The 27,643-nt window shown below is 38.1% G+C and overlaps 1 protein-coding gene across 2 annotated transcripts in view; it reads right to left on the bottom strand.

The window, feature by feature from the left end:
* LOC149528398 (putative phospholipid-transporting ATPase 4) overlaps nucleotides 1-27,643 on the bottom strand; it is a 69,066-nt gene that overhangs the window by 17,489 nt on the left and 23,934 nt on the right. The window contains exons 2-11 of one of the 2 annotated variants that reach the window (XM_089808499.1): nucleotides 21,928-22,975; nucleotides 21,393-21,795; nucleotides 21,173-21,283; nucleotides 20,220-20,496; nucleotides 20,033-20,121; nucleotides 19,799-19,892; nucleotides 19,496-19,705; nucleotides 19,246-19,371; nucleotides 18,827-18,925; nucleotides 18,481-18,672 (exon numbers count right to left, since the gene is read on the bottom strand). In XM_089808499.1, the coding sequence (XP_089664625.1) occupies nucleotides 18,481-18,672; nucleotides 18,827-18,925; nucleotides 19,246-19,371; nucleotides 19,496-19,705; nucleotides 19,799-19,892; nucleotides 20,033-20,121; nucleotides 20,220-20,496; nucleotides 21,173-21,283; nucleotides 21,393-21,795; nucleotides 21,928-22,975 (2,649 nt within the window). Of the gene's footprint in view, nucleotides 1-18,480; nucleotides 18,673-18,826; nucleotides 18,926-19,245; nucleotides 19,372-19,495; nucleotides 19,706-19,798; nucleotides 19,893-20,032; nucleotides 20,122-20,219; nucleotides 20,497-21,172; nucleotides 21,284-21,392; nucleotides 21,796-21,861; nucleotides 22,976-27,643 lie in introns of both variants that reach the window. The other variant, XM_089808498.1, reaches the window with a different exon arrangement.

The following is a 27,643-nucleotide window of genomic DNA, read 5'->3' as shown; positions in this document are numbered from 1 at the left end:
CGAGGTGACTTCTGAGATTCTTGAGAGTACACAGTTGGCTTTCGAGGAGTCACAGTTTCATTTGACTAAGGAGACCGTGGAGTTGGAGCGACTGCAATCTTTACCAGATTCTGTACAGTCACAAGCTGTGGTGTCTAGTGATCTGAGGATGTCCATGGTTGAGATTGTCAGAGACAGTGGAGATGGGGATGCATCCATCCTTGATACTAACATTGGCATATCGGGTTCGTTCCCACTAGAGTCAAGTTTAGTTGAGTTGGGTGCTGCAACAAATTGTTGTGGTATGCCTGACATGGTGGTGGCCTCTAGTACTAATGGCACAGAGACTAGAGATGTTGTATCAAAGATCATGTGTGATGTTGGTGAGCCGACAGTTGGCATGGTTCCTGCTTTTAATATTACTCCCTTGGCAATGTCTTCGGAGGTAGTAGTCAATTCCAACTTGGTTAGTGATCGATTGCAGTTAGTTTCATCTGGATTGCAGTCTCAGCCACCGACTGAGATTGGCGCATTCTATCAGCACTACACTGTGAGGTATGCTCATCAATTTACCTTTGATGACCATGTTGATGAGATGATGATACAGAGATGTACTTTGGTTCCTAGTGCTTGTCATCAGTTATGGGACGGTTTGACGCCTCGAGATGAGAGTTGTGATGGGCATGACATGGCAATAGGTTCTATAGTTGACAGCTTGATAATACATGACTTAGAGCAGGAGTTTGGGAGTGATGCTTCAGCAGTTGTTGTTACTGATTCTACTCCTTTGGCTATGACATCTCCTGACTTAGCTGGTGGTCAGTCACAGTGGGCTATATCACTTGTTCATGGCAAATTTGGTTTGGGTTCCATTTCTCGCTCTTTATCTAGTCATGTCTTTTCACCATCAGTAGTGCATGGAAGTTATGGTTATGAGACTGTGGCTGGTGATTTGCAGAGTTGTGTTGACTGCAGGAGTTGTACAGTGCATAGTTCCAAAAATCGCCATGAAATCGCCGAAATCGCGATAAGATTCATGGCTCCTGATTTTTTTGGAATCAGAAATCGCTGGTGGCGATTTTTTCCTGTGAATCGCCTGAATCGCCAAAATCGGCGATTCATGGCAAAAATTGCCAAAATCGCCATCGTGAATCTCCAAAAATCGGCCGCGGCAGCAAGGATAGAAAGTTCAATTTTAAAAAAAAAACACATGTTTTATTTGCTTTCTAAGTTGACTTTCCTCTTTGTTATAACCCTAAAGAGCCTTCTATTTGCTTAGTATGAGTAGAAGAGAGGAAGAGTGAGACAGAAGAAGAGAAAAGAGAATCCATAGGTTTCCAACTGGCAAGAAGGAAGAGCACCAAAGAGATCAGAAGTCCATTTGGGGAGGCCATAAATTGCATTGGGAGCATTAAGGAGTCAATATCAACACTCCTCAACTCATTTGCAAGAGGTAAGTGTTGGTTTTTTTTTGCATGTTAGTGTAGTATGCATTTTTTGTTAAATTTTTTTAGTGTTCATTTGCAAATCTTGAATGTTTTTTATTTTTACTAAATTGCAAACTAGGGTTTGTTGTTTTGTAGTTTTTGTTTATTAGTTGCAAACTTTGATTTTTTACATGAATTTTTTTATTGCAGCAGCCCTTTGCTTTCATTTTCCAATTTCCACAATGGGTAAAAAAGATGAATGTTGGAAATATAATGAAGAGTTTCCTGGGAGAACCAAATATCAAACAAAATGTATATTTTGCAAAGAAAAAATAAATTCGGGAGGTATCCATAGATTGAAATACCACATTGCCAGCATACCTGGCCATGATGTCACAGTTTGCACTCATCAAACCGCTGAGGCAAAACGCTCTTGTTTAGTGGCATTAGAAAAAATTGAACAAGACAAGTTGACTAAGAAAATGCAACTTGAAGGGTTAAGAGGTATTGGCTCCCGTGCTCCCACATCCGCAACCGCATCTACATCTGCAAGTGCATCTGCATCAGCTTCCGCATCCGTAGGTTGTGTTGGAGAGGGTTCTTCTAGGCCTCCTTTTCATCCTAGTGCTAGTGCTCATGTGAGTGTTAGTGGTAGTCAATCTCATACTGAGACAGAGTCCAACACCAACCTATTGCGGCCTAGAGTGCGAAAAAATAGAATGGATAGTTACTTTGTGCCCCGCACTACTCCTGGCTCCCAACTCACGCTTGAGGGCATGGGTTTGAACAAGGAGATTCATGATGCTGCCAGAAAAGAGATTTGCAAATTATGGTACTTTTGCAACATTCCATTTATTGCAGCTAGGTAATTGATTCTTTTTTCTTTGTTATCTTCAAAGTTAAAGTTAAAAGTAAAAGTAAAACTTTAATTATATCTACTTGTTTTATGATTTTAGTTTTTGACATCTAAATTTCTAATCAATATCATTATCTATTTTTGACAGGACTCCTTATTGGCAGAACATGATAGATGCAATTACCATTTGTGGTTCGGGGTTTAAAGCCCCAACTGAGGCTGAGTTGAGTGGATACCTCCTAGAGGAAATGGTTGAGGATATGAGGCATGAGCTTGAGGACAATCGAAAGGAGTGGATCGAAAAAGGTTGCACCATCATGACTGATGGTTGGACAGATAGGAGGGGAAGAACACTCCTCAATTTTCTTGTATCTTGTGGAGGTGATTGATCATTCTACTTTCCTACATACATAATTTTGAATCGTGATTGACTATTTCAAATTTTGATTTGTTGATTGCTAATAGTAATTATAATTCGTTGTTTTGTTACTTGTAGGATATACCATGTTCCTCAAATCCATTGATGCTTCTGCTCATGTAAAAAACACCACATACTTATGCGAGGTTATTGAGGAAGTTATAGCAGAGGTGGGGGAACAACATGTGGTGCAAGTGGTGATGGATAATGCAACAAGTTATGTTGCTGCAGGTAAACTTTTAACTTTTTAAGTTTTGAAAATAAATTTATTTGAATTTTGAACTTTTTCTAATTCTAACTTAGAATTTCTAAGTTTCCTAAGTTCTAACATGTTTGAAATTTGAATTTCTAATTATCTTAAAATTGTTGTAGGCAAACTTTTGATGGAGAGGCACCCCACTATATTTTGGTCCCCTTGTGCAGCACACTGCCTTGACCTCATGTTGGAGGAAATTGGCAAATTTGAGTGGGTCAAGTCATGTGTGGAAAGGGCAAAAAACATATGCAAGTTTATTTATAATCATTCATTTGTCCTTAGCACAATGAGGAAGTACACAGGAGACAAAGAGTTAGCTCGTCCAGGGATCACGAGGTTTGCCTCGAATTTCATCACCTTGCAGTCCTTGTTGACATCAAGGGATGATTTGAGGAGCATGTTTGTTGGGCGGGAATGGATTTCATCTTCCTATGCTACGACCACTGCAGGGATAGATGTGGTGGATTGCATATTTGATGATGATGGTTTTTGGAAACCTGCTAGAGAAATCCTTAAGGTAATTTTATTGCAATTTAACATTTAATATTTTACAGTTTACTATGCTAATTGTTTAATGATTTAGTTTTACCTTAAGTTATATTATTGAATTATTCTATGTTTAAGTTTTGACTCAAATTTTTGTTTTACTTTATATGTAGGCCACTGAGCCCCTTGTATCTCTCCTACGAACTGTTGATGGGGAGAAGCCCTCTATGGGCTACATATATGAGGGCATGGATAGGGCCAAGGAGGCCATTAGAGCTCAGTATGCAGGAGTGCAGGAGAAGTATGCCCCTATTTGGGACATCATTGATAGGAGATGGCAGAATCAGCTCCACAGACCCATCCATGCAGCAGCTTACTTTTTGAATTCAGCATTTTGTTTCCGTCCTGACTTCAAGGCGGATGAGGAGGTTCTCACCAGATTATATACAATGATCCAGAGGTTGAGTACTAATGAGGATAGCAGTGTTGCAATTATTGAGCTTGATAAGTTCAATAATAAAGAAGGGCCACTTTTCTCTAGCAGGGTAGCCATAGATGCTTGGGAAACAATACAGCCAGGTAAAAATTAAATAATATATTCAATGTTCATGAATCTAGATTCTAAACTTAAAGTTGATTATGTAATTTTAGAGTTAACTTGTAATTTGTAATTTGTAAATGAGACTAATTATTTTTATTTTCCCTTATTTCAGATAGATGGTGGCAAATGTTTGGGGCCACAACCCCAAAACTTCAAAAAATTGTCATTCGTATTCTGAGTCAGCCAAGCAGCGCTTCTGGATGTGAGCGTAGTTGGTCCATGTTCGAGCACATCCACTCGAAGAGGAGAAACAAGTTGACAGTGCAGAGGTTGAATGATCTTGTCTTCGTTCATTACAACCTCCGTCTTAGGATCAGATAGATTTTGGGCATTGACTCCTCTCCGATCATTCTAGAGGAGATTGATCCAGAATCAGAGTGGCTCACAGAGGTTGTAGATCCAGTCTTCACTGAGAAAGACCGTACGTGGATTGACCAGATGGATATAGAGGCTGAGGCAGCTAGAGCACATTCTTCAGGCATTGGTAGACGCACACATGCACGCACAGACACAGGCCCTAGCGACATTCGTGAGCCCATCTTATATGCGGGAGATATGGCTCGACAGTCCTCTAGGACCTACATTAGACGCCTTGCTACTAGGCAGACTGGATACTCAGAGGCTGAGGCTGAGGCTGTAGCCGAGCTTGAGGATGATGTTGAGGATGATGATGACTATGAGCCTGAGGCTTGAGCTGGAGCCTTGTTTTTATATTTTGTTTACAGATATTGATACTGAATCATTGATAGACATATGTTTCAAACTTTCATGGATCTTCATCTTAGATTCTTACATAAATTTATGATTTGATGTCTTATGGATCATCTTACATACATTCTATGATTTAAATCATTATGATCATTTGATTTCTATTTACTTCAGCTAGCCTACAATTTACATTTTAGATAACATAGTTACGTATATGATGGATTTTATGTTCCATGTTTATGTATGTTAAGTTTTAACTTCTATTTGATGATGTTATAGTGTGCTTAAGTTATATTCAATAAAGGGTGCATGAAATAAGTTTTAAATTGTTAAAATCTTTAAATTTAAAGGGTTTTTTCAAATTTGCCGATTCATCGCCGATTCATTACCGATTCACGATTCGATTCGGCCTTGCCGATTTCGATCCGATTCCGATTCACGTTTCTTTGGTACAGTGTGTGGATTCTCCATACTTGGTACAATTTCATTCGAGAGCGTTCACCATTCTTGCAGAGTTGGATTGTACATTCCGTATAGGCTAGTGGGATGCGTTGATGGTATTTACTGTGTTGGCAGTTTGATTTGTCCACTTTACTTGGGTTCTGATGTTCTAAGAGTTTGTGTCTCATGGGTTTCTGACTATGGCAATGGTGATTTTGGAGTTTGGTTGAGCTGTAATTGTCAGTTTGATTATGGATTCCTCTTGGTCATATTGCAGAGGATATTGCATGAGCCTGTGTTAATTGGCAGTAGTATAGTTCATGACTACATTTGGGATCCAGGTGGATTGATTGGTTTATTGTTCAGCCATTGCTTGAGGAAAAGCAATATTTGGGAGGGGAGGACTTGTCATTTCCCCTTTTCAAATAATTAAAAATAATAATCTTTGCTAAGGCAAGCAGGCCCAAAAAGGCGAAGTTTTAGAAAAAGGGGATAATCTTTGGAAGCGAATGGACTAATAAATGAAAATTATTATTAAAATATGTTTTCTTAACCCCTCTTGGACGTGAGTTAGGGTTATGCCCTCTTTTAAGGGGTTTGGAGGCATTTTAGGCTCACGCCAGAACTTGATTTTTGCTCATTTCATTGTTGTTCTTCAGAGGCTGTCAAACCTGTGGAGAAGGAGACCCAAGAACGGGAGTTTGCAGATTTCTAGGAAGGCTAAAGACGGGAGTTTAAAGCCATTCCATGTGCATGCTCATGCAGAGTTTGCCTTTGTGCTGAACAGTGCAGATTTGTGGATTTTCGGGTGTGTTTTTTGTAAGAGTTTGGTGTTTTCGGTTGAGTATTTCATATCAGTTTGGGTTGCTGCTGTATATCAGACATTTAGATGTTAAAATAGAGCTGAATATATGTATTTGGTTATGATTATACTTCTATGATAGATTATCAGTGCTCTTGTGGTGTTTCCGACTATTTTGTGTTGTTTTCGGGAGCTTGATGAGCATTGTTTTTGTCCTCTGTTTGGGAGCTGTTGTGTAAATGTTATACAGATCTGAAAATGTCATTTTGTAGGCTGTTATGCTGCTGAAATTTCTGTAAAAGATGTCCATTTTCAAATTTATTAATAATATGTGAAGCTGTGAAGTTTTTGTCACTATTTCCGGCATACCCGATTTGGGGTTTATTGAGAAATTGGTGGATCTTTGAAATATTGGTTGTTTGATTTTAAAGATCTAATTAGAGGCTTGAAATATCATATAAAATCAGAAAAGGGACATTTCATAATACTTATGGAGCATCTTGTATTTTATGTATAGTTTTATAGTGGCCTCCTTATTTGGATGTGGTATTGGAGAAAAACTGAATTTTTTTTAATGATTTATGTTGTTTTTTCATTGGTGGAAGTTGATGTGGACTTGTACAACAATATGACAAAATTCAATGCAAAAGAGGGAGCTATTCATGGCATCACATTTCACAAGATTTAAGACAGGAATAGGAGTATTCAGTTTAACAGTTGCCAGTTGAACAACAAAGTTTGGAGTGCAGTTGTAGCTCAAGTGTGGGATGAATTCCTTGTAGCTTCCTCTTGCTCTTTACCGATTTCACATCAGGTAAGTTCTGAATCATATCAGATTTCAGATTAGTGCATGTGCCTATAGGGCTGAAAGCATTGTAAATTTAGAGCAACTTGGTTGTAATTTCTATTCACTATTATCAATAGAACATAAGATTCAAGCTTCCTATTGAAATTTCCTTGTGGTTTCTAAGTTATTTTAGATTTAAGTCAAGTCAATTGTGTGGCTTGCACTGTCTGTGGTTTGAGAGGGATTTTCACCCTCCATCATTGTGGCTAATAGCTGGAAGATATTCTACACTTGATGGTGTATGTTAAGTTTTGCACACATTTCAAGATGACAAGGACATGCCACTGGTGAATTTGGTAGCAGTGTGCATGCTTCGTGCAAGTACTATTCAGATTTGGAGAAATAGAAACTAAAACCTCTGTAGATATGGCCACCAAATTTCATAATTTCATTATGTTCTTGTTGAAAGATGTCATGTTGTATAAATTCTACACGAGTTTGGAAGATCTACGAACATGGGTTATAAGCCTCAAGTGCTTTAAGATTGACGGCACAAGAAAATTTGGCAATAATGTATTAGTTGCATTTCTTTGTTAATTCGACACCAAAAACCCCCAAACATGGCTTCAAAGTGTAATGGTGTTCTAATCTTGATCGTGCATACAATGGATGCAAGATCCATACTTCTTCAGAAAATAGTTGGATCCAGATTTTAAATAAGGTATCTAAGCTAAATGGTGTAAGCAAATGTAATGCTGTTGCACATGCTGGTGCAAGGCCCGGGATTACTTGGTGAGATAGTTGCAAAAAAAATTTCAAACAAGGGTTCTAAGATCAGGTGTTTAGCAAAATAGTTACATCTAAATTTTCCTTATTTTATAAGAAATTTGGGGCCTTCATGATCCTGAGTGTGTTCAGTTTAAAAGGTTAAAAAGAGTTTGATCTAGTAGCATTGTACCAAAAGTATCTTTCTGGAGGTGGTTGCTTCTAATTAACAAACTTGTTGGAGGGATATAATGCTTCATCTGGGTCTAAGTCCTTGCGTTGTTGTAACTTGTGGGGGTAATGAGTCTATTGATCATTTGCTTATTGAGTGCCCATTTGTCAAATTGGTGCGGAACTATTTTCTCCCTTTGGAAAAGTCTTTAGGTGGAAGTGCAATTTTCTAGCACAATATCCTGTTTGGGGAAACTGACTGTTCTTTTTATAGACTAAAAGTGATAAGTCTCTTGTGATTCTGTGACTTATTATGTCTTCAGAGATATTTTGGTTTCTATGAATTGCTAGAGATAATGAAGCTTTTTAGTTAGTGTGCTCTTTGGCTTTTCAAAGAAAGAGAAGTTCTGTGTTGGTCAATAAAATTGCTTTACAGGAACGTAAAAAGAATGGTGAATATAAGGAATTTTGTTGAAGGCAATGCTAATGTTTATAACGATCAGGGTTCTTTGTGGGGAGTCAATGCAGGTAAGCTCTTTTTAACAATGATGGTTGGCAGCAGCATGACAATTGTGGTAGTTGAAAGTGACGATGTTTCAATTCCTTTTGATCTGGCTTTTATTCATTTTTGTCCTCAAAGGGATCAAGTTCCTTCAAGTGTCAATGATGTAGCTGGTCTCTTTGAATTTTTTCATTGATCTGGGAAGTTTATCTCAAGTAGCTGGTAGTGTTGGTTCTATTCCTGGTATATCACAAAGATTTGTTGCTACTGCTGCTATAGATGTCACTATCCCAGTTGGCAGTTCTTTAAAAATAGAAGATAAAACAGGTTCTTCTGTTCCAGTTGTGGGTGCTGAAAAGTTCCTTTCTTCTCCTCTTAGTGCTGAGGTTACTCAGTAAACTCTATTTTCATTTTGGGATAACAGTAAAAAGGTGTCAGTTTATGATATAAATCAATTCTCTCCTGAATTAGGGGTTAGCTAGATGTTTCTTTCCCTATTGTTGTGTTTCCTAAGGATTATTGGGAAATTCTCTCGCTAATAATAGCAGTTGTTTGTAACTTCTCTAGTTTTGGGGGATAAGACGTTTATTGTCATCATCCACCAGCTAATTTTAGATTTGAGAGAGTTAAATTAGTTTTTTTTTCTTGTATGGCCTTTTGGTTGTATATAGGCAGGCAGCACATGCTTTGCAAACGATAGTGAATTTGTTTGACAGTTTATAAATATTTCTACTTTATGGTCTAAAATAAAATACAAATGGTGTTATTTTACATGGATTATCTGGTGAAGATCTTTTCATGATTTCTGCTCTTTCACTAGAGTATATATGTATTATTTGTTTTGTCTATCTTAATTTCCCTCCCATGGTTCTTTACTATTTGGTATGCTTGTTTCTGTATCTAGAGCTGAGTGCAAACTGCAGGAATAGAAAATGAATTAAAAGAACTGTTGTGTTATTTTATTGAATGAAACTAATATAATTTTTCTTCTCTCTCATGTTCTGTTTCAATACTGCTTACTGTCTCAAGTAATAGTTCTCTGGAACTGAGTATTGTTGTAGAGATCAACATGCAGGGACAGTGAAGTGTATGCATCAATTTGGTATCAAAGCATCTAAAGATGCAAGGAATGGAGAGTTTCTGAGAAATTTTCTCTATAGTTTAAAGGGCGGATGCTAATATGGTTATGGATGCAAAGATAGAGTTGTGTCACTGTGTTAAAAAGACCAGAATGAAAGAAAAAATAAGACAGGCAGAGGCAGAAGCAAACAACAGACTAACAAAGAGGAGTTACAAAAATTAGAATTTGAGTTGGAGGAGTTACAGTAGATGGTGTACTAGTATGAGGCATGCAACAGTAGGAAAGAAAACAAAAATGTAAATTGTAGCAACTTGAAGGGTTATGAGAATGCAAAGAAGAATGGAAAGGATAAATGCTTCCATTATGAGCAAGAGCTTTTTTCAGAAAGGGAATCCATAGATTCTAGGATTAGCCAAGGAACAGAATTATTAGAAATGGAGAGATCAAACCCCTTGACAAGTTAGCATAATTGTTAGTGAACGGAAGACCCTTAAAAGTGCTTTGTGAAGATTTTGAGAGAGAGAGAATAGATAAATGGGATGGAGATAAAAGAGGATGAGTGGGATGGCAATGCCAAGTTGCACTTCACCAAAGAAAGGGAAAAGGTTAAATCGCAATGCAAAAATATAGAGTTTTGGGACTGCAATACAGAGATATGTAGCCTAGCTGCCTATTGCAATAGGAGGCTAAAGATGTTTTAGCAATGGAAGCAATCCACGTTATTGATGAATCTGCAGTAGAAATGGAGATCTTGAGGAACCCCATAGGTGATGAAGTCTTTGTTAGCGACTTGAAGGGCTATGAGAATGCAAAGAAGAATGACAAGGATAAATGCTTCCATTATGAGCAAGAGCATTTTTCAGAAAGGGAATCCATAGATTCTAGGATTAGCCAAGGAACAGAATTATTAGAAAGGGAGAGATCAAATCCCTTGACAAGTTAGCATAATTGTTAGTGAACGGAAGACCCTTAAAAGTGCTTTGTGAAGATTTTGAGAGAGAGAGAATAGATAAATGGGATGGAGATAAAAGAGGATGAGTGGGATGGCAATGCCAAGTTGCACTTCACCAAAGAAAGGGAAAAGGTTAAATCGCAATGCAAAAATATAGAGTTTTGGGACTGCAATACAGAGATATGTAGCCTAGCTGCCTATTGCAATAGGAGGCTAAAGATGTTTTAGCAATGGAAGCAATCCACGTTATTGATGAATCTGCAGTAGAAATGGAGATCTTGAGGAACCCCATAGGTGATGAAGTCTTTGTTAGCGACTTGAAGGGCTATGAGAATGCAAAGAAGAATGACAAGGATAAATGCTTCCATTATGAGCAAGAGTGTTTTTCAGAAAGGGAATCCATAGATTCTAGGATTAGCCAACGAACAGAATTATTAGAAAGGGAGAGATCAAATCCCTTGACAAGTTAGCATAATTGTTAGTGAACGGAAGACCCTTAAAAGTGCTTTGTGAAGATTTTGAGAGAGAGAGAATAGATAAATGGGATGGAGATAAAAGAGGATGAGTGGGATGGCAATGCCAAGTTGCGCTTCACCAAAGAAAGGGAAAATGTTAAATTGCAATGCTAAAATATTGAGTTTTGAGACTGCAATACAGAGATATGTAGCCTAGCTGCCTATTGCAATAGGAGGCTAAAGATGTTTTAGCAATGGAAGCAATCCACATTATTGATGAATCTGCAGTAGAAATGGAGATCTTGAGGAACCCCATAGGTGATGAAGTCTTTATGGTCCTAGAGAACACAACTAACAAAGAGAAGCTTAAGGAATGTCTTGAAAATTCTCATACTCAATGAAAAGAGAGAAGAAGCTCATCTCTTTCTTGGTGAAGAAATGAGAATAAGGAAAAAGAAAAGGTATAAACATTTGTCATATGAAGGAGGAAGCATCCGCGATTCTCTAAAATTTGTGTTTCTAATATTTAGGTGTAAGAGCAATAGAGGGTTGGACAAGGAATGAGAAGAGCCACGATTCTTTCAGTGGAGGAGGACCACTAGTAATGGGTTTAAGACCATAAGAAGTTGGAGAAAGAGAAAGAGGATGTGTTGAAGAGAACAACAAATTATGGTCCAACAAGTAGTTGGGAGCGAAAGAAGAAAAAGTGTTGAAAATCAAGGAGGCATCTAATTTGATGGAAGTGCAATCCATTGTCTTATTCCTTGGGTCAAAAAGATATTTCTACTATCTAGTCTTAATTCTTACCAGATGTTTGATGCAATAGCATATTGCAGAAAAGGCAATCCTGCATCACTAGGAAAGAGAGATGTAATTATTGGGTTCTTATTAAACTTCTTTGTGTTCTTTTTGAAGATTGTTGTCAAATAAGCTAGGCTTTGCACCAATAATTTCAAATTTTGCAAAAGAAGGGAGAATGATGTAAACTGACCTAGTGAATTGGGGCCTAGCTAGATATTTCTTCCCTTATTGTTGAGTTGGTTAAGAATTTAAAGAAAAGTGTTTTACTGATAATACTAGTTGTTTTGTAAATGATGTATTCTGGGCAATAGGGCCAATACAGTTGTCATTCACAAGCTGTTTTTAGACTTGCAAGAATTAAATTAGTAGTCTGTTTCATCCACGTCCTTTTGGCTGTATATAGGCAGCACAAACTCTGTAAAAGGGGGCAAAGTTTTTTACAGTTTACAAATATTCATATTCTCTGATCTAGAACAGTATACAAATGGTGCTGCATGTCGTCGGTAGAAATTGTGTATCGGCCGACGGGTCCCTTCGGTAGAAGTATTGTTATATAGCCGACGGGTAAAATAGTTTGTAACAGGTATAATGTACTTGGCCGACAGATACCTTCGGGAAGGTTCGTCGGAAAGTATTTATAACCCCTTCGGGAAGCATTGTACGGATGATATCATAGGAGGAAAGCATAATGTACTGTTGGCCTATGCAAATAATAATAGAAGTTCTGCTATTTGCTGTTCGGTGTTCGTATCGATTTTCGGTGTGCGTTGCTTAATTAATCCATACAGTAAACATTTGGTGCCGTTGCCCGATGGATCTGGCACGCAGGCAGGCGAAGATGAATTAAATGCCGAATCAGTTGAACAAAGACAAGAGTAAGTTAAAGCAAAAAGATGACATACGCGTTGCGCAGGAAAATTTAATTTTGGCTCAGCAGATAGAGCGTCGAAGGAGGTTTCAGAAGATTTCCGACGAAAGCAAGAGTGCGGAAGGATTGTTGAAGGAGACTCGACAACGGCTTGATTTGGTGGAAGAAGCGAGGGAGGAGTTTCTGAACCTGCATACACCATGGGAAGAGAATCCTGACGGAAGCAGATCGACTCGCACGGCTCGGAGTGCAGAAGGAGCACGAGCGTGGAGTGACCTCTTCGTCCGAGATATACTTTCGAAACGGACAGCTACGGTTGACAAACCCTCTTCTTCACCAAACAGCGCGGACGCAGAAAACTGCGCGGGTGTTGACAACAGCGCGGAAGCAGAAAACAGTGCGGGTGTTGAAAACAGCGCGGAAGCAGAAAACAGCGCGGGTGTTGAAAACAGCGCGGAAGCAGAAAACAGCGCGGGTGCTCAAAACAGCGTGGGAGTGCAAAACAGCGCAGGTACACAACAAAACCCTCGACATACAGTAATAATGGCAGGTCCGAAGGAAAAGTTGCCTAAATTTGATGGTGATGAAGCAACTGATCCCATTCGACATTGTAAAACATGTGAAACGATTTGGAGAGCGAATGGCATAACAGATACAAACGAATGGATCCGACAATTTCCCGCAACCCTACGGGGTGTTGCCATTGATTGGTTTACTGATGCCGATCCACAGAAATTGAATAGTTGGGATAACATTAAGAAGGAGTTCATCGCAGAATTTCAACTTTTGCGGGATGACAACGAAATTGTCGCAGAGATATTCAATACCAAGCAAAAGAAGAATGAAACTGTACGGGTCTTTGCCAGGAGGTTGAAGGACTTAATCAGTAAGATGGAGAATAAGCCCGCTGACGGGTTACAGAAAAGATGGTTCATTGAAGGCCTTCACCCGAAGCTGCGGAAGAAGATGAAGATCGTGCCGCCATCCACATACAATGAAGCTTACAACCGAGCAATGAACCTCGAAAGTGACCAGAAGACAAAGAAGAAGAAGAAGACCAGCTCGTCCGATTCAGATGACGATGCATCCTCCGAAAATGATAGCAACGATGATGAAGGAAGCAACAAGAAGGTTCGTGCCCTTCAGAAAGACATGATTCGGATGATGAAGGAATTCAAGAACATGAACAAGGAACCTAAGGGCAATGACCTATGGTGCACGGAATGTAAGAAAGAAGGCCATACGAAGGGATCCTGCCCGAAAGAGCAATTTTGCGAGATCTGCCAGATTATGGGACACTCAGTAAAGGAATGCCCTTTCAATTTGAAAACAAGAACACCACAGCAAGTGTTCCTGACACAGGAGGCCTCCCCGTCCGGAGCGAACGGGAACACCAGTACGGAAGGTGCCACATCGGGTGGATACAGAAACAACCGGCACGGTCAAAATAACAACAATACCAACAACAACAATAATAGCGGAAGGAGTCGAATTCAGTATGATGCGAATGGTCGACCGATAGTTCAATGCCGCGCATGCAATCTGTGGGGTCATTTCGCCCGAGAGTGTACAACAGCGAACACACTGAAGTTGTTATGTAGATGGTGTGGACTTGGTGATCATGAAGATGCTAGGTGTCCGAAGTCGGGAGTAAACTTGATCACCGTTGAGACGAACGAAGAAGAGGTTTTGGCCATCACACGGAAGCAAGCAAAAGTGTACCCCGACCCGGCGGAAGAAAAGAAGAGACTGGAAGAAGCACGGGTAAAGATCCAGAAAGCAACACAGGTAGAAACGACACACCTGAAGGACACGTCGAGTACTTTCGTACGGAACTGCGCAGAACAGAACATTGTTCTGCTAATTTTGCAAGCCGAGATACCTGTCAGGATAAGTGATCTATTGCTCACTATGCCTCAGCTCCGATCGGCACTCACAAACATTGTTCCTGCTGCTCAACTACCAGGAGAACATGGAACGAAGCAAGAAAGTGGAGCAAGTACAGTGCACAAAAAGGAGAAGGAAAGTGGCGCAAGTGCAGAAGATCCGATGTTGTTAGCCCTCTCATCCGGACGCCATCCAGCAGTCGTCGAAATGGGAATTCTCGGGACTGTATTGATGGAAACAATTGTGGACGGAGGGTCCGGTGTCAATGTGTTGCCTGAAGACACTTGGAAAAAGTTGGGACAGCCGACATTATGGCCGCCTACATTCCAGCTGCAAACGGCCGATCAAAATGGAATCAAGCCATTGGGAGTCCTGACAGCACAACCAGTGACGATTGGAACACAACCGTTCCTGTTGGACTTTGTCGTGATCCCACTGAAGCGGAGAGGATATGATGCCATTCTGGGCCGGGGGTGGCTGATACAAGCCAAGGCAAAGCACGATTGGAAGAAAAATACTTTATCACTCGAAAGCAAAGGCCGAAAGTATGTCATCGATCTACACACTCAGATGGTTGGAGAAGAAGCTCTATCGTCAAATTCCGAAGGAGAAGATGATGAGAGGAGGCAGAGTATGGAACCCAATCAGGAGGGAGTCCTACGATTGGAAGGAGATGATGATCTGGATTTAGTAAATGGTCTTTACCACTGGCAGATAGAGGATTACGAGCTCTTTCCAAGTTGTAATATGCTAAGGATTGACGAAGGTAAGAAAGAAGGAAATGAATGTCCGAAGGCACACAGAGAAGCCGAAGAAAGAAACGCGGGTATGACTGAAGCTGCAGAACAGAACATACAGTACGAACCCAAGAGAAGGAAAGATTCTATTGTACGACTGCGCCAGAAGAAAGTATTACGTCGAACCACAAATATAGCAAAAAGGTACCGGCAGCCACGAAGACACACGATACCGTCTGTACAGGCAACAAAGAGGAAGGGCTCAATAAAAGTTGTAGCAGTACAGAGTGAAAGTGTTATTGATGGACAGAAGGGGCAGTTGACGGAGTCCATGATACGGGGCTTCAGGAACAAACTAGGCGATATGGAGATGACACAGAACAAGCGTAGCAGGTTTCCACTCGGACAGTGGGTGTTGTACGACGATCAGAATGAGATCAAACCAGGCAAGTTCAAAATTAAATGGGTCGGGCCATACCAGATGCGGAAAGTAAGCAATAACGGAGCAATAAAACAGTGGATGCTAGACCGAAAGGAAATAGTCGATGTAGTGAAGAGGTCGAAGTTGAATGTCTGCAATGAAAGAAGTAACGCACCCCCATGGATGAATAACTGAGAGAAGACTGTAAGTACTGTATATATGTAAATATTGTAGATAATTGTTCCAGAAGTGAGATTTTCAAAAAAAAAAAAAAATTGGAAAAAAAAAAAATGGAAAAAAAAAAATTTGAAAAAAAAAAGGGGCGTTGTACGGTTTTTTGCAATGCACCGTACGGATTTCCATAAAGAAGAGTACGGTTTTGTTGAGGTGTGGTACGGTTTTAAATGCACCGTACGGTTTTCTTTAAGTAAAGTACGGCTTTAAAAAGCACCGTATGGGATTTTTGAGACATGGTACGATTTTTTACACCGTACGGATTTCTTCAAGTGTAGTACGGTTTTAAAAAATGCACTGTACGGTTTCTTAGTACGGGATTTTGAGACATGGTACGGTTTTTTACCCCGTACGGATTTCTTCAAGTGTAGTACGGTTCTAAAAAGCACCGTACGGTATCTTATTTATCACCGTACGGTTTCTCCTTGCCTGTGGTGTACGGACTTCAAGAAGAGGGGAACTGGAGGCAATGTACAGATTTTGAAACAATAATACGACATACTGTATGGATTCTGCATTTTTCACAGGCGGGCAACAACCACCGTACGGATTTGTTTTGGTACGGATTTGTGAGGTACGGCTTTGTTATTAAATTTTTGTACGAATTTTTCAAGACGGTGGGATATTGCAGAACGGTTTTTTTAAGTAGATTGGAATCTAGATTGTGTCAAGTTGGAAGCCGTACGGATTTCATCACAGAAGGATGGCAGGAGGTTTTCCAAAAAAAAAAAAAAAAAAAAAAACGACAGAATCAAGTTGTTCAGAATGAGTGACAGATGATGCCAAAGGGAAGAGGACGCATCCGTGGTTGCCAGAAAGAGTGCAGAATCGACAGATAATGACAGAAATGGTGTGTTCCGCGCTGCCCCAGGACCCCGCGAGGGCGCTGCCCCTCGACCCCGTCGGGGGCGTTGCCCCTTGGACCCCCAGTCGTTGCAGATATCAGTCATGGGAGTCTGACCAATTGAGAAGAATTGAAGTTGCTGCAGGCATGGACCTTCTATGTACCAGAGGCAGTGGGAGCAGGTATTGGCTGTGAGGCTGTCTTGGTGGATGCGTAGAGAGCTCGGGAGGAGCTGATCATCCAGTTGGAGGCAGTGCAGCGACACTTGGCTTAGGGTACCGAGGAGTTGGAAGCAGAGAAAGCAGCACAGGTGGCTATCAAGGTCAGCTTGAAGAATCAATATTGTGTTAGCAAAGGCTATAGATGCAACGGGATGAATGTGAAAGTAATATGGCAGATCAATATTGTTGTATTAGTTGTTTGAGTTTTGTTTTGTAGTCGTCAGGAGACGACTTTTCTTTTTTGGGGGGAATGATGTCGTCGGTAGAAATTGTGTATCGGCCGACGGGTCCCTTCGGTAGAAGTATTGTTATATAGCCGACGGGTAAAACAGTTTGTAACGGGTATAATGTACTTGGCCGACGGATACCTTCGGGAAGGTTCGTCGGAAAGTATTTATAACCCCTTCGGGAAGCATTGTAAGGATGATATCATAGGAGGAAAGCATAATGTACTGTTGGCCTATGCAAATAATAATAGAAGTTCTGCTATTTGCTGTTCGGTGTTCGTATCGATTTTCGGTGTGCATTGCTTAATTAATCCATACAGTAAACACTGCATGTGGACTATCTGCTGCAGTAGATCTTTTGTCCCTTTCACTAAAGCATATACAATTGTTTGTGTTGTTCGTCTTTATTTTTACAGCCAACAACTCTTCACTATCTGTTGTACTTGTTTCTGTATCTAGTGTTGAGTGACATATTGCACAAACAGGAAATGAGTTAAAAGAATCATTGCCTTTTCCCTTGGTACAAAATTGATGTTACACTTCCTCTCCATCTTCTGCTGTTTTGATACTGTTTACTTTCTTAAGCAATAATTTTCTGGAACTTACTGATGCTGTTAACTCCTTGGATAGCAATGATGAGGACATCTCATCTCTGCATCCTGCTGTCCATATTAGTTTATATCCAAGGAGTGGCTGAAGGATTGTGTGGACTCGAGTGCTATTAAGAAGAATGTCGAAAATTCGGTATGCAGTCTTGGTGAAAAGAAAGGTTCTAAGGATGCTTAATGGTTTCATTTCATTGATATTTTTTGCTTATCCTTTTTGTCAGAAGTTTTTCTATTATGTCAAGATCTCTTTGTGCTACTTGCCAATCTGGATATGCCACTTATATGACTTATGGCTGGCACTATCAGTTAACTATGCTTTTTGTTATGATATGGATAAGTCTTTTGATAGCTATTTTTATTTTCTTTAAAAGGGGAGCAGTTTCTATATGTCATATGTTTTCTACTCCTTTATCTTCTTTTAAAAAAAATTGGGTTCCAATTTGTGGGATTTGTGATTTAATGCTCACTTTGAGCTAGATTTGTAAACTACTTTCAATAGTTAAAAAAATCTTTCAGACATGGCTTCTAAGCCTCAAAAGTATTCTAAAGATCGATAGCACAGGAAAGTTCGGCAGTGGCATATGTGTTAGTTACAATCTTGTATGAATTCAATAAAATAAAAACCCGAAACCCTCAAACATGGCTTCTAAGTGTAATGGTGTTCTAAACTTGATGGTACATATGATGGATGCAAGATACACACTGATCCAAAAAGGGTTTGGTTCTGAATCTTAGGTATTCTAAGTTCAATTGTGTAGTTAAATGTGGTGCTGTTGAACATGGTGGTGCAAGCTAAGGGATAACTTAGCAAAATGATTGCTACAAACCCTTCACAGAAGGTTCTAGGATGGAGTTGCTCTAGGTTTGAAAGTGCATTCCAAGATCACATGTGAATGTTACAATTTTCTTATAAACTAAATTCCCTTTTTTGGACCCATAATATACCTGTAAACACACTTCAGATGGAACATCCTGCTCAAATACTCCCAAAGATATGACTGGCAAAGATGTGAGTACAACATTGAAGAGTGTCATATACCAGTCATCATAGATAGGAAGTCCAGAGAAGCTTGTATAAGTTTCATAGTAGAAAAGAGTGAGGCCAAAAGCTACATTTTTGTAGAAGAAATAGCAGACCTGCCATATAAGCCATTAAAAGACTTAAGAAAGTTCAACATCAAGTACTCTGCATAACAACCCAGAAGTGCCATTCCTAAGAAAATATACTTTCAAGTTGATGTTAAGCATCTATGATTTCTTTGACCAGAAAAAGGTTAGATGAGTGGAATACCATTTTGGCAATTCTCTTGTAGCACCAGTGCCCATGGACTATCAGCAGTCTCTCCAAAAAGCGGAATTGTGCAATAGAAAAGTCACTAGCCATGACTGCCTGCCAAAAAGAGAAAGGTATGTAAACTATCACTTTTCACATTATAACTACAACATTTTCCTTCAAAGATTACATTGTTTTGCCTACTAAGAAAATATGGCTGTTCTCAGTTCCAGTCATCAGATTTCACATTTATTTGAAGAATATCTAGAATGGTTTTGTGAATAGCATCCGTTCTGACAGGATCGAGAATATAATCAGAACCTTGGAACAAATTTCATGATTCAGATGTGATAAAAAATTTGTTAGGAGACAAAGGATCAAACATTTTCAATACAAATCCATCAATTCCAAATCATTATCAAAGTCTGTATACAAACCTGCATTCCTTCCACACCACTGATACCAATACCAACATCTGCTTCTTGAATCATTCCAACATCATTTGCACCATCACCAATGGCAAGTGTGACTTTACCAGTGCTCTCTTTGACAAGCTTTGTAACCTGCGAGTTTCAAAAACCATATAATAACAGTCTTTTGGAACTTGTGGATTCATGGAAGATATAAATGAATTGCTAAATACAATTTATAGAGCTCAATAATTTGAATAATGGGAAGACTCTCTACCAAAGCCTTTTGTTTTGGAGACACCCGGCAGCATATGACAGATGCACAATTTGTGGCCAGTTGCTGAAATTTATATTTAATGTCATCCTCCAAAGCGTAAGCTAGTGAGTTTCCATCAATTATCAAGGAAAATGCAGCATCAGTATTTGATTCCAGCCTTATAATGTCGAAACCAGCTTGAATTTTGCCTAGAACATCTTCTTTGTAAGCCTGTATACTCAACAGAAGACATTTGTTCAGAATTAGTCCCTCCCAATTAATAATAAACATGGTATGTCTTCCCTACAGAGTAATGGTACATACCTTGTTAACATCATCTTGGTTTTGGAATTCATCTATCTTTCTAATACAAAGAGAAATTTGTTTCATACCTTGTCGAAGCAAACTGCATGCAAATCTGTAACAAATGTAATGAATTGGATTTCACTAGAGAGAGAGAGACAATGACATAATACACTATATACCTGCCATTACATATGATCTTAAATTTATCCATTTTACTTTTTAGTATAATATTGAAGCTTTCAAATTCCCTACCCTATGTTAATTGCAGTCTCCTCTTTATCACCAGTTAGCACCCAAATCTTGATGCCTGCTTGTGCAAGTTTATCTATGCAGTCCGGAACCTTGAATTTTAAGAACAATCTTTAGAATATGCGACGTCTTTAGTCTATTAGAGCTGATATTGAGTAGAATAAAAAACAAAATGAGGGAAACACCTCACCCCTTTCTGCAACTTGTCTTCAACTGCTGTAGCACCAATAAGAACCAAATCTTTCTCTATTAAATTAGATGCACTGTCCAATAAGGCCTCTCTTTCAGCCCCAACTGTTGTTTTAGCCTTTGTAAATACAGTATTCCATTCTAAATATTCAGTTGCTTCAAGTTTTCGGTATGCAAATGCAAGTGTTCGCAATCCTTCTTCAGCATATTTGGCAAGATGAGTTCTAGTGGCATTTTCATACTGTCTACCATTCTCCCCTAACCGATCAAAGATTACACTACAAGAATCCAAAAAGGAATGATATTATTAGATCATAAGTGTTGTCAAGAACGACTAACATATGCTTGTTAATAAGGAAAAGAGTCATCTAGTTAACATTGTTCAAATTTTGATGTTGCTGGGGTTCAGGACTCTGATTCTAGCCCATGGGTCTTAAGATTACTAACATCAACCATGGATACTTTATCCAAAAAGGTATATGCAATGTCATCAGAAGTAGGTGTCTGATTCAGATTGCCTGGTAATCTCACACTGCACTGTAGGAGGAACCAACCTAGCATTATGAACATTGAAAACCAAATAGTCCCACCTTTAGGTAGCTTGCAAGAAGACTCACCTTACCTAATTGTCAGTGAGCTAATGGATAATGGCTCAACATTCATAATATTATCTCCCATTTCAAAAGAAGACATGCCAGAAGATCAAGATTCATCCCAAAGAAGACTGTGAACTTTAAATGATAAAGTAGCAGTGATCCAACACAAGAGCCCACATAAATTTCAGTTTCATGCATAGAACTTAAAAATTAATTATAGGTGCTCAAGAAAAGCTTTGCAGGCTAGTGAAACGACAAATTTGTTTAGTGAACAAAAGGTCTTAACTATTGTTTTTTTAGCAACATTTAACTATAGCAGAATGCAACATGTCTAACAATGATAAGGTAGATTTCAAACCTGTCTGCACCTTTGCACAGAAGAAATATCTGCCCTTCCTCGTCACTAACTATGACAGACATTCGTTTACGAGTGCTATTGAATTCCAGAAGATTGAGTAATTTGTATCCCCTACAGATCATTCCATTCCCCGGGTTTGAATTGAATATATTTCTAAATCTAAAAGATAGATGAACTAGAAAGCATAATTAATGACTCAATGAGAGATTTGATTTCTCACCTTTCCACCTTTCTTCCAGTAGGATCCAACTCCATTACAGATACTGTGGACTGTGTTCGTTGAAAGAATTCAAATCCAAATTCCCTAGCAGCTATCACAAAAGCTGCCTCATCAGGAGACTCTGCTTCATATTTGATATGACCACTTTCTTCATCTTTCTCTGGAACAACTGTATGACATACTGCTAACATGCGAAAGAACATTAATTTTATATCCTCATGAAGCCCATCCATCCATTGTCCATTCATGAGATGTTGGTCGTTGAAGTTGAAGCCTTTGATAACATGTTGCTTGTCCTTTTGGGGCCAGTCTGTACCACCAGTCAGCACTCCAAAGTCAGAAGCATCTGAACTTTTGCTGTTAACATTGATCTGAGATATTTCTATACCTGTTGTATTAAGATCTGGATATTTAAAGTCAGAAGCATCTGGACTTTTTCTGTTAACATTGATCTGAGATATTTCTATGCTTGTTGCATTAAGATCTGGATATTTAAAGTCTGGGGTGCCATTTGAGAAACTCTTTGACTCAGAACTTGGAATATTCAGGTCAATCCCTGATGAATCTGGTATATCTGAAGGTTTCTCTCTCTTGCTTGCTATCCGCTTTACTGCAGCGATTTCAATGTCAGTAGCTCCATCACCATATGAAGTTCCAGCTATAGAACATTTGAGGAAATCCATTTGATTACAGGTAAGTGTTCCTGTTTTATCTGAAAGAATAGTATCTATTTGACCAAGCTCATCATTCAAATTTGACGTTCGAGCTTGTGCTGTGCTGCATGTTCCTTCATCATACATTTGAATGTCTTGATTGATGAACACTGCCTGCAGCACTTTTACAATTTCTAGGGAAACATACAGTGATATAGGGATAAGATATCCATAAAGTATAAGAGAACTTATCAGCATAAGAAGACCAGACCTTATGGAGTTCTTTGGATCAAAGAAAGAAGTTGTATTTTTTGGTTCTAGATACTCCCAATCAAGCATTTTAAATTTTGTTTTCAAAGAAAAACCTAATGCAGTGATCAAAGAGATTAAGAGAAGCACTGTGAAGAGGATATATATTATACGATCAGTTTTATGCTCAATGTGACTTCTCTTGGAGGGAGACTTTGTAGAATTTTTCATCACTTTGGTGTCAAAACCACTGAAAAGCACAACACCATAGACATATTCAGTGTTCCTGAGTTTTGAATCTCGAAGAAGCACCTGTTCAGGGCCAAGGGCATAAACCTGATCTTGGAATTCTAAATTTCCCACAAAAGTGTAGAGACTTGGGTTAGGATCTTCACATTTTATAACTGCATTGAAGCTGTCAAATCCAGTCTTTTCGTTTAGGCCAAGAGTCAATTCCAAACATCGCTTGACCTTCAAATTTGTTTCTCCATCTAGATTCATAGTCTCAACATAACAGATTCCATCAGCATAGCTAGACGACAACAACAGTAAATCAGCTGGAAAGAATTCATCTTTCTCGATCTTCACCACTTCTCCAACTTGAACCTTTTCCCATGGTTTATAACCAAAGGATCCATTCTCTTTCCTCACCTCCACTTTTCTAGAGTTAACCTTTTTGTCCTGCAAGGTTAATGATCCCATGGAGCCACTCAGGATTATTAGTTGGCAGAAATTTAAAAAATTAAACAGTAAAGAAAATACATCACAACACTTTGTTAAACAAAACACATAACTAAATATCAGAGAAGAGATCATTTTGAAGGGAAGTCCGAAATATACAGAAAGCTAAATTACTTTGACTAAAATACATCAATTTAGGTGAGAGGAATTAAATTAACAGCAAAAAGGAACAAATTTCTATCATAAAACTGCTTATTAAATCTAGAAAGCACAAATTGGCACTATGTAGATAGGATACCTGAAAAAATTGCAAAGTTATTGTAAATGAACATAATATTGGTTAAGGATTCTGTAGTGGAAATGTAGATAGAAGGTTTGTTGGTTAAGTATGAAATGGCCTCTAGGCAAAAGGTTAATATTGATAGAAGTTGCATATTATTTCTGAATGTGTTTTTGGTGAGACAGAAAGTTTGCGTACACACTTTTAGTGCTATCATAAAGAACTCCCTTCCACAAATTAAGGCCTTCCATGATCCACAAGCAGGACGTCAAAGTATTTATGAAACTCTATTTTGCTAAGGTTTCAAAGGAAACTAGCAAGATGTAAAGAGTGTTTGCTAAGATAGGCAAGAAAGCTTCAATTATTGAGGTCAACTTTGTAAAGTCTTACTGCTTTTCACATGTATATTGTCAATTTACCAAACATGATAGCCAAGAAGCTTAAGAAAAGTCAAAGGAAATTTCTGTTTTGGAGTAGAAGAGAAGAAAATTACGAGTCTGGTTTCTTGGTATCAATTGTACCAACCTAAGAAGTTGGAAGGTGTTGTGTCTTAGGAAGCTAAGATTTTATAATCTAGCTCTCCTAGCTGAGGTTGGATGGAGATATCTCAAGGAAGAGACTCAATGGATCATCATTTTGAAGGCTAAATACTTGGCTAAGAATGACTCTCTCTCTCTCTCTCTCTGACACACACGCACACACAAGACACCTTACCTCATGGTTTTAATTGTTGGAATGGCTTTTGCAAGGGAAGAAAGCTACTGTAGAAAGACAATAAATGGATCATAGGTAATGGTAAAAAGGTGATATTGTTGTATGTCACTTGGCCTTTGGACTGCCCTCTTGCCTCCTTGGATTTTCCTTCACCCCTTATGTGAGACCCTTAAAGGAGCCATGAATGAGTAGGTAGACAAGTAGTTTTTATTGTAGGAGATTGGACAAAGTTTGGAGAGATATGACACATATGCTTGCCAATGTTGAGATCCTATAGTAGGTCAATGGCTTGTTTGGCCTACTAAAAGGCTTCCATGTGTACCAAGTACATAAAGAAGATGATCTTGTTTGGGCCACCACTTCAAAAGGATCCTATAGTATCTCATCAAGCTGAAAACCCTACGAAAATTAGTATTTACTTTGGTCTTTTAGTTTTATAGTTTTACTATTTTGTATTTGGTAATAGGCACTATAAACTACTAAAAAATAATTGCCATCTCCAAGTACCCCCGTCTACTATTTTTGAAAATAGCCATACGGGTACCAGTACCAATACATAGACCTCCAAGTCTCCCTATCTCCCAACAACCTTGACTTTTTGGCTAACAAGGAAGATTTCAAGGATTCAAAGCCAAGGAAAGTTATTCACAAGAGGAATGCATCCATTTTGAAAAAGAGCAGGTGGCTGATAGCTAGAACATCACTATTAGTATTGAGGATATTCATGAAAAGAAGAAATAGGTTACAAGTGTCGAGTATCATTAAATGGTCTTGGCCCCTCTTAATGATTCAAATTGAACTTTGATATAGCCTCAAAGGGGAACTCCAATTAAGCATGTTGGATGTCAAAAAATACAATAATGACCTTTTCTATGACTATTTTTAAAAACTAGGTTTCTAAATGAATCATTAATTATTGTCTCCAACTAATTACTAGCTGATATATGTAATTAAGGAGCCAGAGATTCCTATGCTGGCTATTAAGACCGATTCTCCTAACATCATTAAGTGCTTATTAAAATAGTTCTCTTCTTTTTGGATGATCAAGAATATTTTTCAGAGACGCTTTAAGTTTGATCAATTCCCTCAAGAAAGCTAAATTGAAAAATCTGTAAAGAATAGAACAACATGGCACATTGTTTGCCTAATTAGGGGTTTTCTATGGAAAGACATATTAAATGGATAGTTTTGAACCAATTGTCTAAAAGTGTAATCAAACTCCTTACTGGTGATAACCCATTTTCTTATATTTATATTATTTTCCACTCACTTCCATTTTTAGGGTTTGGATTTGATAACGAGTGTAGTCAAGTTCATAAGTAACAAGCAAGGAGCTATCTCCAACAAGTACTTCAAAGGGTTTTTTTTGGTTTCAAGAAAGATGTGATTTTTAATTTTATCTCCCCTATTATTTGGCTTAGTTGAGGTAAATACAAGAAAGTAGAGATTCTTTTAGAGAAGAGAGGTCTTGTTAAAGAATAGGCAACAAATGAAATGTTAATGCGAGGAGATAGAATCAAAACCAAACTAGTGACCTATGAGGATGTTAAAAAGGTTTCCATGATGTGGTGATCATTAAAAGACAAGGTTTAACATTTTTTTGAGATAATCAAGGGACATGAACCTAATTTCTCAAAAAAATTCACCAAGGGGTTTAATTCAAGGAAAGCGTTAAAGAATTTCAACAATAGAGGGAGGGAGAAAAGAATTTCAAATATTAAAGTTGTCCATGGAGGGAGCAAAGATTTTCAACAATAGAATAGATAAAGAGGAAATTGCCAATGGTTTCCTAAAATGCGAGGAACTAATGGGGTAGCAAGCAAGTTATATAGGGAGTCCCTCCTTGCACCTCAAGATGAAGTGTCTCTTTGGATTATAAGGTGTGTCACTACCAAGGGGAGAATCAAGTGCCTCTACTTTAGCCTCAACCATTTTAGACAAAAAAATTGGTTAACAAATTTCTTAATGATGTCCTTGGAATACTTTATATAATGGAAGTTATTCTTGAAAAGGCTCCATGCCCCTTATAATGCCAATCCCTCATTTTCTTATTGATTATGCATGCTCAAAATATAAGGTCCCACCCACCCCAAATCCTATCACAAGGAAGATATGGTTTCTAGATAGGTGTTAAGGCCCCATGATATGAAGATTTGGTAATGTTGGTTATGTTGATGTTTGGTAGCTTCTGTCGAATAAACCTATATAAAATTATATATGAGATATATATATATATATATATATATAAGTTTATTATTATATGAGACAAATTTATATTATATATATATATATATATATATATATATATATATATATATATATATATATATATATATATATATATATATATATATATATATATATATATATATATATATATATATATATATATATATATATATATATATATATATATATATATAACAATGATTAAATGTTTATTATATTAATTATCAAATTAAGGAATAGACATGTCCCATGAAGGGATGTGTCTCTTCTTATTCTTTTCTCATTATAAATAAAGGGTCGCTGTCATTTGGAACATACATACCAAATTTTATGTCAGTGCTTAGTACATTTGCAATGATCCTGGAAACTCAACATGGTATCAAAGCCATGGTATCAAATTTCTCCTTTCTACTTGTTTCAAACAATAGAGGATATCAGTCTGGATCAAGTAGGAAACAAAGGAAGATGTCTAACAAGGATATATGCCGCAATATTGTTTTGATCAAGAACGAAAATCTTAGTATTGCATAATGAATCCTACTAACCAATCCTATGCATATGGTAGACAGAAGTAGCTGGACACATTGATCAGTTGAGGCTTCCTATATTCTATTGTTTATTATTAAGAGAATTCATATAGTGTGAAATGGAGATTAAGGAGCAAGATATAATAGGAGAAATGTAGAGGAAGAATTATCAGCTAGGAGCAATCCATAGAAAAATGCAATCCCATGCATATATGAATTGTTCCAAAGAGTGTGATGTGGAATAGACATGGAAGAGCCTCGATACAATCCCTTGAGTGAGCCAGTGACGATAATGATCAAATGATTTATACATGAAACCGAAATATTAATTTAGGGACGCAAGGCACAGGATGGTTTTCAATGTCAGGAGTTCATTGTCGATTTCTTGGGACACAAAAATTCAATAAGAATAATTTGATTGAACTCAGAAAAATAGTTGACCTAGCAGAGTACCATCCAAGTTACAGGGAAGAGAATCAATGAATAAGAGAAACAAATGGTCAACACCCATTCCTATCATAGAGAGGAGTTAGCAGCAATGAGGAGAAAGCATCATGAACTTGAGTATTGAAAGAAAAAGTTATTTTGGTTAACCAACAATAAAGACATTGACCTTATTGTAAATCAGTTCACACTCTCCAAGTTGAAGCCAAATTCTTAGTGATTAAGGAGCAATTAAAAATATGCACTGGTTAATGAGCAGAGGATATACCATCGATGCTAAGCGCAACATCTAAGTCCAAACACCAAGGAATATCATTTAAATTGAGCATATCTTCATTACTGATATGAAATCCTGCAATTTATAAACTATATATAATGAAGCAATTTACAGCAAACTTTTATAGACAAACGCATAGATCAATGGCAGTTTATATGGTAAAATGTCATCGTAGGATGATAATTACTTTTAAAAGG

The sequence above is a fragment of the Cupressus sempervirens genome, chromosome 11, assembly GCF_028749045.1.
Source record: "Cupressus sempervirens isolate cs-2001-9-10 chromosome 11, ASM2874904v1, whole genome shotgun sequence".
In the NCBI taxonomy this organism is placed as follows: domain Eukaryota; kingdom Viridiplantae; phylum Streptophyta; class Pinopsida; order Cupressales; family Cupressaceae; genus Cupressus; species Cupressus sempervirens.
The sequence above is the reverse complement of the archived record's forward strand: the minus strand, read 5'-3'. Positions and strand labels throughout refer to the sequence as shown.